The sequence below is a fragment of the Spermophilus citellus genome (assembly GCF_964194105.1).
Source record: "Spermophilus citellus genome assembly, chromosome: X".
NCBI classification, from domain to species: domain Eukaryota; kingdom Metazoa; phylum Chordata; class Mammalia; order Rodentia; family Sciuridae; genus Spermophilus; species Spermophilus citellus.
The window spans coordinates 76496276-76508775 of NC_138190.1; the positions used below are offsets into that span (position 1 = coordinate 76496276).

General features: G+C 38.9%; 1 protein-coding gene across 14 annotated transcripts in view; it reads left to right on the top strand.

The window, feature by feature from the left end:
• Positions 1-12500, top strand: part of ARHGEF9 (Cdc42 guanine nucleotide exchange factor 9) — a 356264-nt gene that overhangs the window by 255426 nt on the left and 88338 nt on the right. For 9 of the 14 annotated variants that reach the window (XM_081276390.1, XM_081276396.1, XM_081276383.1 and 6 more), the window contains one exon: positions 6806-6985. The exons of 4 other annotated variants lie outside the window; for them this stretch is intronic. In XM_081276390.1, the coding sequence (XP_081132516.1) occupies positions 6806-6985 (180 nt within the window). Of the gene's footprint in view, positions 1-399; positions 557-6805; positions 6986-12500 lie in introns of those variants that run through there. One more of the 14 variants, XM_081276397.1, reaches the window with a different exon arrangement.

Sequence of the window (12500 nt, forward strand, 5' to 3'; positions counted from 1 at the left end):
AGGGCTGTGATCCTGTTCCCATCCCCCACCCCCTGTGTTTGCACAAACTACCATTAGGCTTGCTTCTTTTTTAACCTTTATTTATTTGTATGTGGTGCTGAGGATCAAACCCAGTGCCTCACATGTGCAAACGCTCTACTACTGAACTACAGCTCCAGCCCAAGGCTTGCTTCTTAAATGACCCTAAATGCCCTTTCTCAGGCATGCAGTATCACCTGGGGAAGGCCTTGAAGATAGACTGGGAATGTTAGAGGAAGGGAGCCCAACCTCCTGGTGGCAGGAAGATCCCTGAGGAGAAAGATGCATCAGGAGTTAAAAGTACTCTTTCAACTTAGGGAAAGACCTCTAGAGCAGTTGGTTTCCTATGTGTACTTCCCAGACCAGGACCAGTAGCATCAGCTAGGGACCTGATTGAGATGCAAGATCTCAAGCTCCACTTCAGATCTACCAAATCAAGACACTGAAGCCCAGTTTAACAAGCCCTACAGAGGATTGAGAATCATTGCTGTAGTTCATCTACAGAGTGGGCTGATATAACTCTCTTCCTCCCTGACAGGTACTGTGAGGGAATGGCAAAAGCAAAGCTGTAGAATGAAGCCAAGTGGAGATTGAAATATGCTGTACTATATAGTATCTGGGTGACAATGGGCTACTTGCTTAACCCCACAGGTTCTCTTCAATAGAAATGGTGCTGTTCATGCTTGTAGACTTTGAGATCACTAAAGAAAGGCCTTTATGAACACCTGGCATGTGTTTTCAACAAATATAACTTTCTCTCCTTCCTTTTCTTTCTCCCTTCTTCCCTTGTTTCTTCCTTCATTTTCTTTCTTCCTCACTTCTTTCTTCCTGTCTCACCCTCATATTGGGCCCACTGGCCACTCCAAGTTAGCTGAAGACATTTCCCTTGTTGACTAGAGACTAATCTTAGATTTCAGTTCCTAATGTCTCCAGGTATTAGTTTCCAAGTTAAAAATCAGGACACATGAGTCTGATAACAGAGTTATTTGTAGTATCAGTGAGACAGAATATTTGATTATCTTGGGTAATCTTGGTAAAAAGTAATAGAATCTCATTCAATTTTTAAGCATGATATTATGACTCTTCCCTCTCTATCCTCTAATGTCTAAAACTGTCTTTGGTGTAGGCTTGGGGTTATGGTTTAGCAGTGGAGCTCTTGCCTAGCGTGTGTGGGACACTGGGCTCCATACTCAGCACCACCACGTAAAATAAATAACTAAATAATTAAAGTTTACATTTTTAAAAAAATGCCCCAGAGCCTGGTGCAGTGGCAAATGCCTGCAATCCCAGTTGCTCAGGATGCTGAGGCAGAAGGCTCGCAAGTTCAAAGGCAGCTTCAGCAACTTAGCAATGCCCTAGGTAACTTAGTGAGACCTTGTGTCAAAATTAAAAATAATAATAATAATAATAATAATAATAATAATAATAATAATAATAATAAACAGGGCTGAGGATGTGATTTGGTGGTTAAATTCCCCCGGGTTTAATTCCCAGTACCAAAAAAAAAAAAAAGGCCATGGAGTTTGGAAATTGTTTTGTTAGAAGTCACAGAAGTGCTGTCCCATGCCCCAGAACTATTTGTGTACCTTGCTAGAGTAAATAAGAACCATCTCCTGGCTTAATGTTGAGGTTGCAGGATGGAGAATGGGGACAGTTGGGAATCAGGGCTTTTGGTGGGAGATGGACATAAGCCCGGTTGGGAATAGAAAATCAAACTTCTTGGTATAGCCATTCCCAATGGCCTTTCCTTGGCCTTCATTATATACCTCTGTACTATATGATAATGTAAATAAGCCTCTGCTGCTTGAAACTCCTACCTTTTGTTTTTGTGAGATTGCAATCCTTGGTATCCTAATGATATGCTGACAGCTCCATTTAGGTTTTATATTTTCCCTCCAGTTTTTCTGTTTCTCACCTCCCATTTTCACTATTTCTCTGGGTTTCTGGCCTTTCTTCTAGGGCAAAATTCCTTGGTTTCTTCTGGGCCACTGATTCCCAAAACTTTATATCTTTCTCCACTGATCTCTCTTGAGCTTCAAACCTACCTTCATGTCCTTCTGACCTCTTTTACTTAACACTTTAAAGAACAAATTTGCCATCTCTTCTTCAAAATCATCATTTTCTTCGAATATACCCTTATGCTATTAATGGCCACAATTAGGATTGATTCCCCCTCCTCATAACCTCCTCTGTCTTTAACCTCCTCCTTGTCTTCAAACTTGATTCAGTGCCCTTCACACATGAATGTAGCCAACTTTTGAAGCTGCGCCTCTCTCTAATTTCCCTTCTCAACCCTACCTTCTCCAAACTCTACTGCTACTACACTATCAAGTACCCCATATTCTTCATCTCTGAAACTCATATAATGCCATTCTTCTACCTCAAACACACTACCATTCCCTTTATATCTTTCACAGTCCCATTTGATCTTTAAGTGTTATCTTAGAGGGCTTCCTTAGAGTGGTGGGGTTGTAGCTCAGTGGTAGAGCACTTGCCTAGCATGTGTGAGGGACTGGGTTAAATTATTAGCACCACATATAAATAAATAAAATAAAGATCCATCTATACCTATTTTTTTAAAAACATCTTTCTTAGAGCCCAATTGCTATGTGTGTTCCCTCTTTCCTCTGAAGTCATGTACTAGCCCAGCACATGCCAGATACTGTAGTAGGTGCTGTATACCCAGCATCTCAGCCCACTTTATCTATATCCCTGCCTGTGAGGAAAACATCGTTCCAATTTTTGAGATGAAGAAACTGAGGTGCAAGGTTGAAATGTTTGAAATTCTCATTCATTTTTGTATAATTGCACTCCTTGTTACATACTGACAGCTTAATTTTGGATTGTCCCTTTTACTCTTTTATTCCTCACCTCCTATTGTTACTGCTACGTTTTAAAGCAGAAAAGCCCAGAATTGAAGTTGGGTTTGCTTACCCTTAACCATCTTTGCAGATAATTTAAATGGTGCCTAGCAGCACACAGTAGGAGCTCACTGGATAAATGTGCAATGGGAAATGAATGAGCCAAGTGAAAATGTATAAAAATCTTGTAGTAAGTTAAATTTTAGTTTGGTACATAAGAGGAACACTTGGAACCAATTTCCAGTCCAGATTTAATTTACTTTTTAAAAATAGTGCAGCCAGGTGCGGTGGCACATGCCTATAATCCCAGAGACTCTGGAGGCTGAGGCAGGAGGATTGTGGATTTGAAGCCAGCCTCAGCAAAAGTGAGGCACTAAGCAACTCAGTGAGACTCTGTATCTAAATAAAATACAAAATAGGCCTGGGGATGTGGCTCAGTGGTCGAGTGCTCCTGAGTTCAATTCCCAGTACCAAAAACAAAACAAAACAAAAATAGTGCACAGGATTGGAGACGAGCATCCCTTTGCTGCTGGTGGTATTTGTGATGGAAGAGCACAGGAGCCACAATGTGATGGATACCTTTATGTTTATGTAACCAAATTACCTGACAACAAGTTAGAGGAGGAAGTTTGTTTTGGCTCATAGTTTCAGAGGTTCAGTCCATTGTTGGTCAACTCCATTGCTCTGGGCCTGAGTTGAAGCAGAATACCATGGCAGAAGGGCATAGCAGAGGAATGTTGTTCAGCTCATGGCAGCTGGGAAGCATAAAAAGGGAGCTTTGAGCTGAAGAGACAAGATATAATCCCCAAGGGCATGTCCCCAGTGACCCACTTCCTCCAGCCATGTCCCATCTGCCTACTATTACCATCTAGTACAGTAGTCTTTTCAAATTATTAATCCATCAAATGGGTTAATCCACTGATTAGGTTATCACCTCTCATAAACTAATAGTTTCACCTTTGAATATTGCTATATCATATAACCCATGAGCTTTTGAGGGGATAACTCCCAACCAAACCATAACACCCATGCAGCTTCTAGCTTCTTGTGGATTAGTCCATCTCACAACTCTGGACACCCACCTGCCAGTTCTTAGTTTAGTGTTTTACAACTTTCCAGGCATTTATAGCTCATTTTATAGGTATAAAATCTGAGACCCAGACACTGCATAGTTTATAAGTTAAAAGCAGTGTCTCTAGAGTCAGACTATGGCTGCATTTGTTTTCTTTGCTATTAATGAGTTGTGTGAACTTGGGCAAATTAGTTAAGCTCTCTGAGACCTTCAGTTTTCTCATTTATAAGATAGGGAAAATATAGATTGTGTATTGCTTATCTAAAATGCTAGAGACCAGAAGTATTTCGGATTTCAGAGTTTTTCAGATTTTGGAGTATTTGCATAGACAACCTTGTTGAATATCCCTAATCCAAAAATACAAAATATAAAAATTAAGTTTTGGATTTTATAGTATTTCTGATTTTAACTTTGTGTATTAGGAATGTTAAACCTTTAATAGTGTTTCCTCAAAGGACTTCCTTGAGCCTGACCACTGGATCCTGGATTAGCCATGTCCAGGGTGTATCTGAGTCTTATGACCTGAGGGCCAAGGCATGTCAACTGGACTAAATTGGCAGGAGGTGGGGCAGTGTGATCCATATACTGCTGGTAGAAGCTATTATAGAGTCTCTAAATAGAAGATTGCAAAGTAAAGATATATGCAGTGAAATTAGCTATAACTGGACCTAGCGTATCTAAAACAGCATCACAAATAGTGTCTGGAGCAGAAAGTTCATATTTAATGCCAAGATATTCTTTTGACACTTGACCAAAATCCCTGGATATAGCTTTAAACCATGAACCCAAATGCTCCTCTAAGTTAGGGCCATATGTGCTTGTTGAGCTTTAGCAACTTCCAGTTAGGATCTATTTTAGGTAGGAGGAAGGAAAGTTTTCCATTAAGATTTATTTTATTAAGGCCAACAACTAGAATTTCTCTTTTTCCACTGAGTGGAGAACAAGGAGAGATTGATTTTTTTAGTGCAATTGGAAGAAAGCAAGTTCAACATAAAAATGAATCTATTCACACACAGGGACAACAGTGACTAAAGGTGGCCATCTAAAAATCCTTCTTCAAGGTTCTTTAAGCAAAGGAGTCATCTGTTTCATGGTGTGATGCTTCAAGTTTTATACAATCAGTATAGCCAATGAATAGACACTGGGAGCATAGTTTGGTATATGTAAGGGCACATGAGGTCAGAAAACCTGATTCTATAATTTGTCTTATGTTATTGTCTAAAGGACCAAGTCTCTTCTCTGAGCCTCAGGTTCTTCATCTTTACAATGTAAGTGATAGTGAAACCCAGCTTAGTACGGATCAAATGATGTAGTAGATGTGAAAATATTTTAAAGCAGTAAAGCACAAGGTAATTGAAGTATGATTTAAAAAAAAGTCCTGCTGGAAATTTCTTTTGCATCTATTCTGAGGAGGTTTCCCTGTGCTTTACTGTCTGTGGAGAGCATGAAGTCTAGAATCCTGAGCAATGAAATATGCCTTAAGGCAGGGCTTGATGAACAGTAAACTTTAAGTCAAAAGGTAGGTTCTGTGTGTGTGTATGTGATGTGTTATACATACATTATATGGCTATACGATTATATTTTGGGTAGTATATTGTATTCAGACCTGTGGGAGGGGATACATAGTCCACAGATAGTCTCTATTGTCTTTGAACTCTTTTATTTTTAGTGTTATGGAGCTGTCATGGTAGTCCTTCCTCAAAAAAAGCTGATGGAAAAGCTGACTTGTAAAGGACATGTTCAGTGATTCAATGCTGGGGAGAGTGATCCAGTCTCTGCCTGACAGGCCATATGTTCTCTATTCTAGGATGTCATTCCCCAAATGTTGGGAAGACTGAAGGCCCATACAAGCTGAAACAGTTGGAGTGAAAAAGAGAACAAAATAGCAGTGGTCAGAATGGTAGCCAGGGGGAAGAAAACTATTATCCACCTCCATCCTTATCATTGTATTTAGTTAACTGTCATGAATGTGCATCTATGTGTATTTTCATGTGGCAGTAGGATCAATGTTTTCCTGCTGTTGTGTTTTCTGCTGTCCATGAAGCCTGATGACCTAGGTTAGAATCCATGCACAGACTTTACCTTGCTGGATGATATTTACCTCAACCCTAAACTTCTTTGTTGCTCAGTTTTGCAATCTATTAGATGCAGAAGTTAACCCAGATCCCCACTGTATCTCACAGGGTGGTTGTAATAATCACTGACTGAATCTGAGCCAACATTTAATTTCTTGGGTACAAGACATCACAGAAAGCCATATTCTTTCATACCCATGACCTCTCTGGATGTCATCTTGTGTGGGTGAGGGCAGGAGGCTGTAGGACTGGGGTCCATTGTGTGTGAGGAATGTCATAGTCTGTTACCCCAGGGGGAGGGGCACAGTGAGGATTAATAATATACTACCAACTGTCAATTGGTCAGTTCCAATGAGGAGACAGAAAAGAGAAGGAACACAGAGAATTGAAAGCAAATATGCTTAATTCTCATTTTAGCTATTAATATCAGCCTCTTTACCCATTCCAGACCCAGGGATGCTGGAAACACAAAGGATAGTTGAACTGGAGCTTGCTTTCTTTTCTAGGGGAAGTATTCATGAGTAGAGATAAAAGCATGATACCCATATAGTTCACATTTACACACTGGATCATTCCATGTACTGGATAATCAAGAGTTGACAGCATTGTCTGTCTTGTGGCCCCACAAAGCTTACACTCTAGTGCTGTTCCCCTTACCCTATCCCTCATTGCTAAGTATGTAAGTTTTCCCATAAGTAGTAGAGCTTTGTGGGTGGGGGGAGGGCCAATCAAGGTAGGCAGCTGCATGGACTGAACACATTCTCATTTTGTCTCCTAAGCTGATCACTGGAGATTCCATCGTTAGTGCTGAGGCAGTATGGGATCACGTCACCATGGCCAACCGGGAGTTGGCATTTAAGGCTGGCGACGTCATCAAAGTCTTGGATGCTTCCAACAAGGATTGGTGGTGGGGCCAGATCGACGATGAGGAGGGATGGTTTCCTGCCAGCTTTGTGAGGGTGAGTGTCAGCCTTCACTCTCCTCTCCTTTCTCCTTGGCTACCTATCCCTGGCTTCTCCTTCACTAGCCCCTGTTCTGCTCCCCTTGGTGACTTTTCTCATATTCTCTTTTCTTTTTTTCTTTTTCTTTTTTTTGTCCCTATCTTGGACTTGGGTTAATCTTCTTTAATCTTTGTTTTTCTAATTTTTAGATATTTTCTTTGTCTCTTGTTTATATGAACAACCCCTACTCCCCTCCCCACACATATTTACAAATCACTTCGCACATCTGGGGTTGGCCTGGATGATTTTGAAGACCCTTTTAACTCTAAATTTCTGTGAACTTTCACCTTTCTTATCTCTATTCTTTTTCTGCTTTCTTCTCTGTGTCCTTTCTTTTTTATAGTCCCTTCCCATCTCCTCCTTTTCTCTCTCTGTCTCTATCTCTGTCTCTCTTTATTTATTTATTTCTGGGACCAGGGATTGAACTCAGGGGCACTCAGTCACTGAGCCACATCCCTAGCCCTATTTTTTTTGGAGGGGGGGTATCAGGGATTTAACTCAGTAGCACTCAACCACTGAGCCACATCTCCAACCCTATTTTGTATTTTTTTTTTAGAGACAGAGTCTCACTGAGTTGCTTAGTGCCTTGCCTTAGCTGAGGCTGGCTTTGAACTCGTGATCCTCCTGTCTCAGTCTCCTGGACCGCTGGGATTCTGGGCATGCGCCATCGAGCCTGGCTCCTTTCCTCTCCTATTTGCTTTTCTTCTATTTCTCTTCGCATCTGTTCCCTTCCTCTACTTTCTCTATGCTTCCCTTGCCTTGTTTCTCTCATCCAGGGAAGTATGAACACCTCTGTATATTATCAGAGGATATCTTCAGTGGTTTGTGTAAAAATATGTAATCTCCTCTCCCAGGATCTAGAATTTATGGATTGCAGATCTTACTTTTTGCAAGGAAGTCAAATATCTAGGATCTAAGATGTGCTGGGCATGGAAGCAGGCATCCTACAAATGCTTACAAGGCCTTGGCCTCTGACATTGTGCCATGAAGAACCTGGCCACGAACAGTCACTGTTGGGATGAAGCTTCCATCAATTTCCGCTTCCTCTGGGTCACAAATTTGCAGAATACTGTGAGGGGAGAATTGACCATGTACCCCAGTTCCTGGCCTTCCTTGAGCTTATGAGCTGGAATTTGTTTTTCCTCATCTACATGATGGTGTTAACAATTCTTTAGTGCCAGAGTATGTCATAGTGAATGAGATAGAACATGAAAATTGTTTCATGGAAAGACAAATAGCAAAGGGATATGAAGGTATATTATGACCATCCATACTACAGCCTATCATTTTTTTGTTGTTTTCTCCTATAAGATATGGATAAGTCTTCCAGACCCCAAATGAAAGGTTAGAGGGGCTTTAGTTCTTAGAGACTGATTAGTCTAAAGTTTGACATTATAACAGTGTGATATGAAGGAAGGAGCAGGGCCTTTGGATCAGATAAACTGAGATACAGCTTTAATACTTCCTAACTCTATGACTGTTGACAAAATTTTTAACTTTCCTAAATTTTGATTTCCTCATTTGAAAAAATAAGGATAGCACACTTTTCTTATTAGGATTTAATGAGGTTAAATATGCAAGTGAGATATCTAGCACAGTGTTGACATGTTAGATACTTGGCATATGATAACTTATCATCATCATCATGATATCATCTTAGTAGTTCTAAGAAGTGCCATGTTTCAAGGTTGGCTCTAGGGATTGAGAGAGGCCTCCTTCCTTGGAGGAATGTAAACTGTGATGATTTAGGTGAAGGCACTGCCCAAAGCAGGGAAGCAGACAAAATGAAGTTGCATCCCCTTCTGCCATGAAGTCTCCTAATAAAATATCCAATCCTTTCTTCTCTGCTTATGTGGCATTTTCCTTCAGCATCTCAAAATGCCATCTGTGTCCCAGCTTACCTTTGCTAGTTAATTAATCAATTCTAGGGATAGTCAGAAAGATCATATCAGTAACCTAGCCTTCAGGACAGTTTGTGTCTCTTGTGCTGACAGTCCTCTCTGTTTAAAAGAAGGATTAAAACACACCCAAACCCAAATGCATTTTACTTTCAGGGAAACATCACTTTTATAATAAATTGTAAATCAAGGGATAAGGGGAATGACTGAGCACATCAGGATGGCTCTGGAAGGCAGAGGACAGTCAGGCTTCTGCATATCAGTGAACAATTATTGATAGTCCTAAGTCCAAGGCCATGGGATTGTTCCTCCAGACATACTTTCCCAGCAGCCACTTGGTACACAATATAGCATCTAATCCAGTGGTTCTCAACTCTGTCTAAAAACAAAATAGCAATAAATAAATAAATAAACCTACAAATAAACAAGCAAAGAAAGAAACCACTAAAAGCCAGAATCCAAGCTAGTCCTATAAGAATCTTCAAAGTTGAAACCCAGAAATTAGACTTTAAAAAGCTTCCAGATGTCTTTTACTGTGCATAAAGAAGTAAGAGGCATTGATCATTATATTTCTATAAGAGAATATTATATGTAATGAGAGCCACAAATGCAAGCTACAAGCATATTTTAAATTTTTCTGGTAATCACATTAAAAAATTAAAAATGCTAAAAGTGAAGTTGATTTTCATATATATTTACCTTAATCCATTATATTCAAAATATTATATGATATATTTCCACTATAAATTCATTAATGATAAATTACTAAATTTTTGGAATATGGTATGTATTTTATACTTATAACACATCTCAATTCACACTAGCAGCATTTCAGGTGCTCAGTAACCATATGTGGCTAGTTGCTATATCAAGAGCACAATTCCAAGTCTATAATGAATACTGTTTATAGACCTGGAGTATTAATGATATAATCTAAATCATAATTCAGAGGTCTATATCAGTGTTATTGATAAACTAAAATATTATTCCATGTTGCCTCAGATTATATTCATAGCATTTATTTTATCATCATGAAACTTTTTGCTTGATTTAAGCAGTCAAACAGCCTTCAGATTGCTAACGAAGAGTACCATGGAACCTGAGAGGCCAGCTGTTATGGTGTCACCATAAAAGAAATGGTATTGGCTGTTGCATTAATGAAATGAGTATTGATTCCAAGGTAGACCTTCCAATGCTCATGAACAAGTATTTCTTTAGGTTTACATTTAAGGTAATATTGTATAATACCCAAGGGATTGTATGTTGAAGGTTATAAAAGCACTTTTCCATTAAATCTCTAAAAATAGAATTATTATCTTCATTCTTTTACATTGTTTTTGATTGAGGGTAGAATAGTTTTGTGAAAACAGAGCTACCTAGATTAGGAAATGGCAGACCTGAGATTGAGTCATGATTCTATCATTCATTTTGTAAATGATCAAAGGCTTTATTTTCTACTTCATCTCTGAAGCACTATAGAATCTATTCAAATTCTGACATGTCTTGGTAAGACATAGATATGGGTCACATTAAAATGTTCAATCAGTGCTCATACAGTTGGTAGGTGAATGGGTGATTTCCCAGAGTGCTGTACCTTCACATTGTAGGATAGTTGTCTGATTTGTCCAGATTCATCCTGAGCTGAGATTTAGTAGCATCTTTCGTTATGTAGAATATAATGGGAAAGCATAGTAACAAGAGAAAGTCTTCTCCTAACCCTATACCAAATGGATACTTTGTATTCTATTGGGCTACATTAATGATTGATATACTGGAACATCTCCATTCCCTACCTGAAATTCTCATTTCTGTGTAAACATTCTAGCCCCAGGATGGTAATCAAAAGTGTTTTAGAGAGGTTTTGCCTGAGCTGACCCTATCTGTTGTTGATCATGTTAAAACAAGATGTAGAATCTGAGAAACCCAGTTTCTTGCATAAGTTCTGCATTAGATACACAGCTTCTGTAGCATCTTATGCATCTTCAAAGCTCAGCTTTCCTCCTTGTAAAATGGAAATAACTGGTCTTATGTAAATTTTTTGTAACCTGTGATAATGGATACATTTAAATAGGAATTCTAATAACATTTTGACTCCTATACAAGAAGTTACCAGGTATGTGTCTTTTTTTATGTGAACATACTTTTTTTAGTGTTATTGATTTTACTTTTTTAAAATACAAGACAGCGGAATGCAATATAGTTCTTATTATACATATAGACCATAATTTTTAATATCTGTGTATAGAGTATGTTCACGCCAATTCATGCCTTTAAGCATGTACTTTTTTGTATTACAATTCTTATTACACATATATACACTACAATTTTTCATATCTGTTTATATATAAAGTATGTTGACACCCAATTTGAGTCTTCATACATGTACTTTGGATAATGATGTCCATCACATTCCACCATCTTCTACCTAGTAAAATCTGCCTCCCTTGTGTAGAATTTCATATGTGTATATGTGTGTATTCTCAGGTTCCTTTCCTTCTCTATTCTGGATGTGGCTTTATAAGAGCAATGCAGGAGTGGATATACCTTCTAGCATTTTGTCAGATTAATGAATTAGAGGTTGGTGAATATAATTCCCCATATCTAGCTCCTGTCATCTTTAATTGCTTTCCTGGGTTGGTTTCTCCTGCCCCAAGGAACTAAGAACAGTCTGCTGGGATGGTTGTGTCTCTAAATAGCAAATCTCATCCTCATAGTAGGCTTCCTTTTGTGTATAGGACCCCAACTCCAAGTCATTCTGGCTCTTCTCCTTTGTAACTGTGCACAAAAAGGGCCTTTGGTCTTGCTTTGGGCCATGGCCTGGGTAGAGCTTGCTGCCTTCTTGAGGGCAGATGTGTATAGGACACACAACAGATCGGAGGTGAGGCCTTGTGTGACAAGGCATGGATTTAGTCAGAAAGTAAAGATCCTATCCAGATGCTTTCAGGAGGGGATATTTATTTTCATTTTATAACAAAAGAAGAAAGAAATTCTAGATTTCTTTGGTTTCTGGCTTGCTTAGAGGTAGGGACATGAAAGGATGGCCTAAGCATTTTATTACTTTTCATTCCTTGCCTTTGTATAGATAGACCAGATGACACAGAAACTCAACCCCTCCTGTTCACAGGGAAGACCACTGTTTAGAGTGTTTATTTCATTTTATTTTATTTTATTTTATAGTGTCTCTTTTTGCAGCCAAGAGCCTTGAGAAACATTTAACATTTGAAGATTTACCTTTCACTCAGTGTTTTTTCTATCTTGGGAGGAAGTTAGATATGCAAGCCCTTGTTTATCTACTCAAGGTTCAAGTGGTCATAAGCCAGTAGCCTTAACCATCTTTGTAGAAAGTGCTGCTATTAATCTTAGAGGTCACATATTATAGGCTCTGTGATTTAAGTCTGATAATAGCAGGGAGTATCTTTCTTCCTGGATTACAGATATTTCTCTCTCCTATACTAGAATTTCAAATAGCATTGTTAGCACTTATTTGCATTTGTATGATCCATCTTAATAGTTTGTCATTGTGCACATGCTTTGGATTGAATTATCCAGTACATCATGTAGCTAATTGGAGGTAA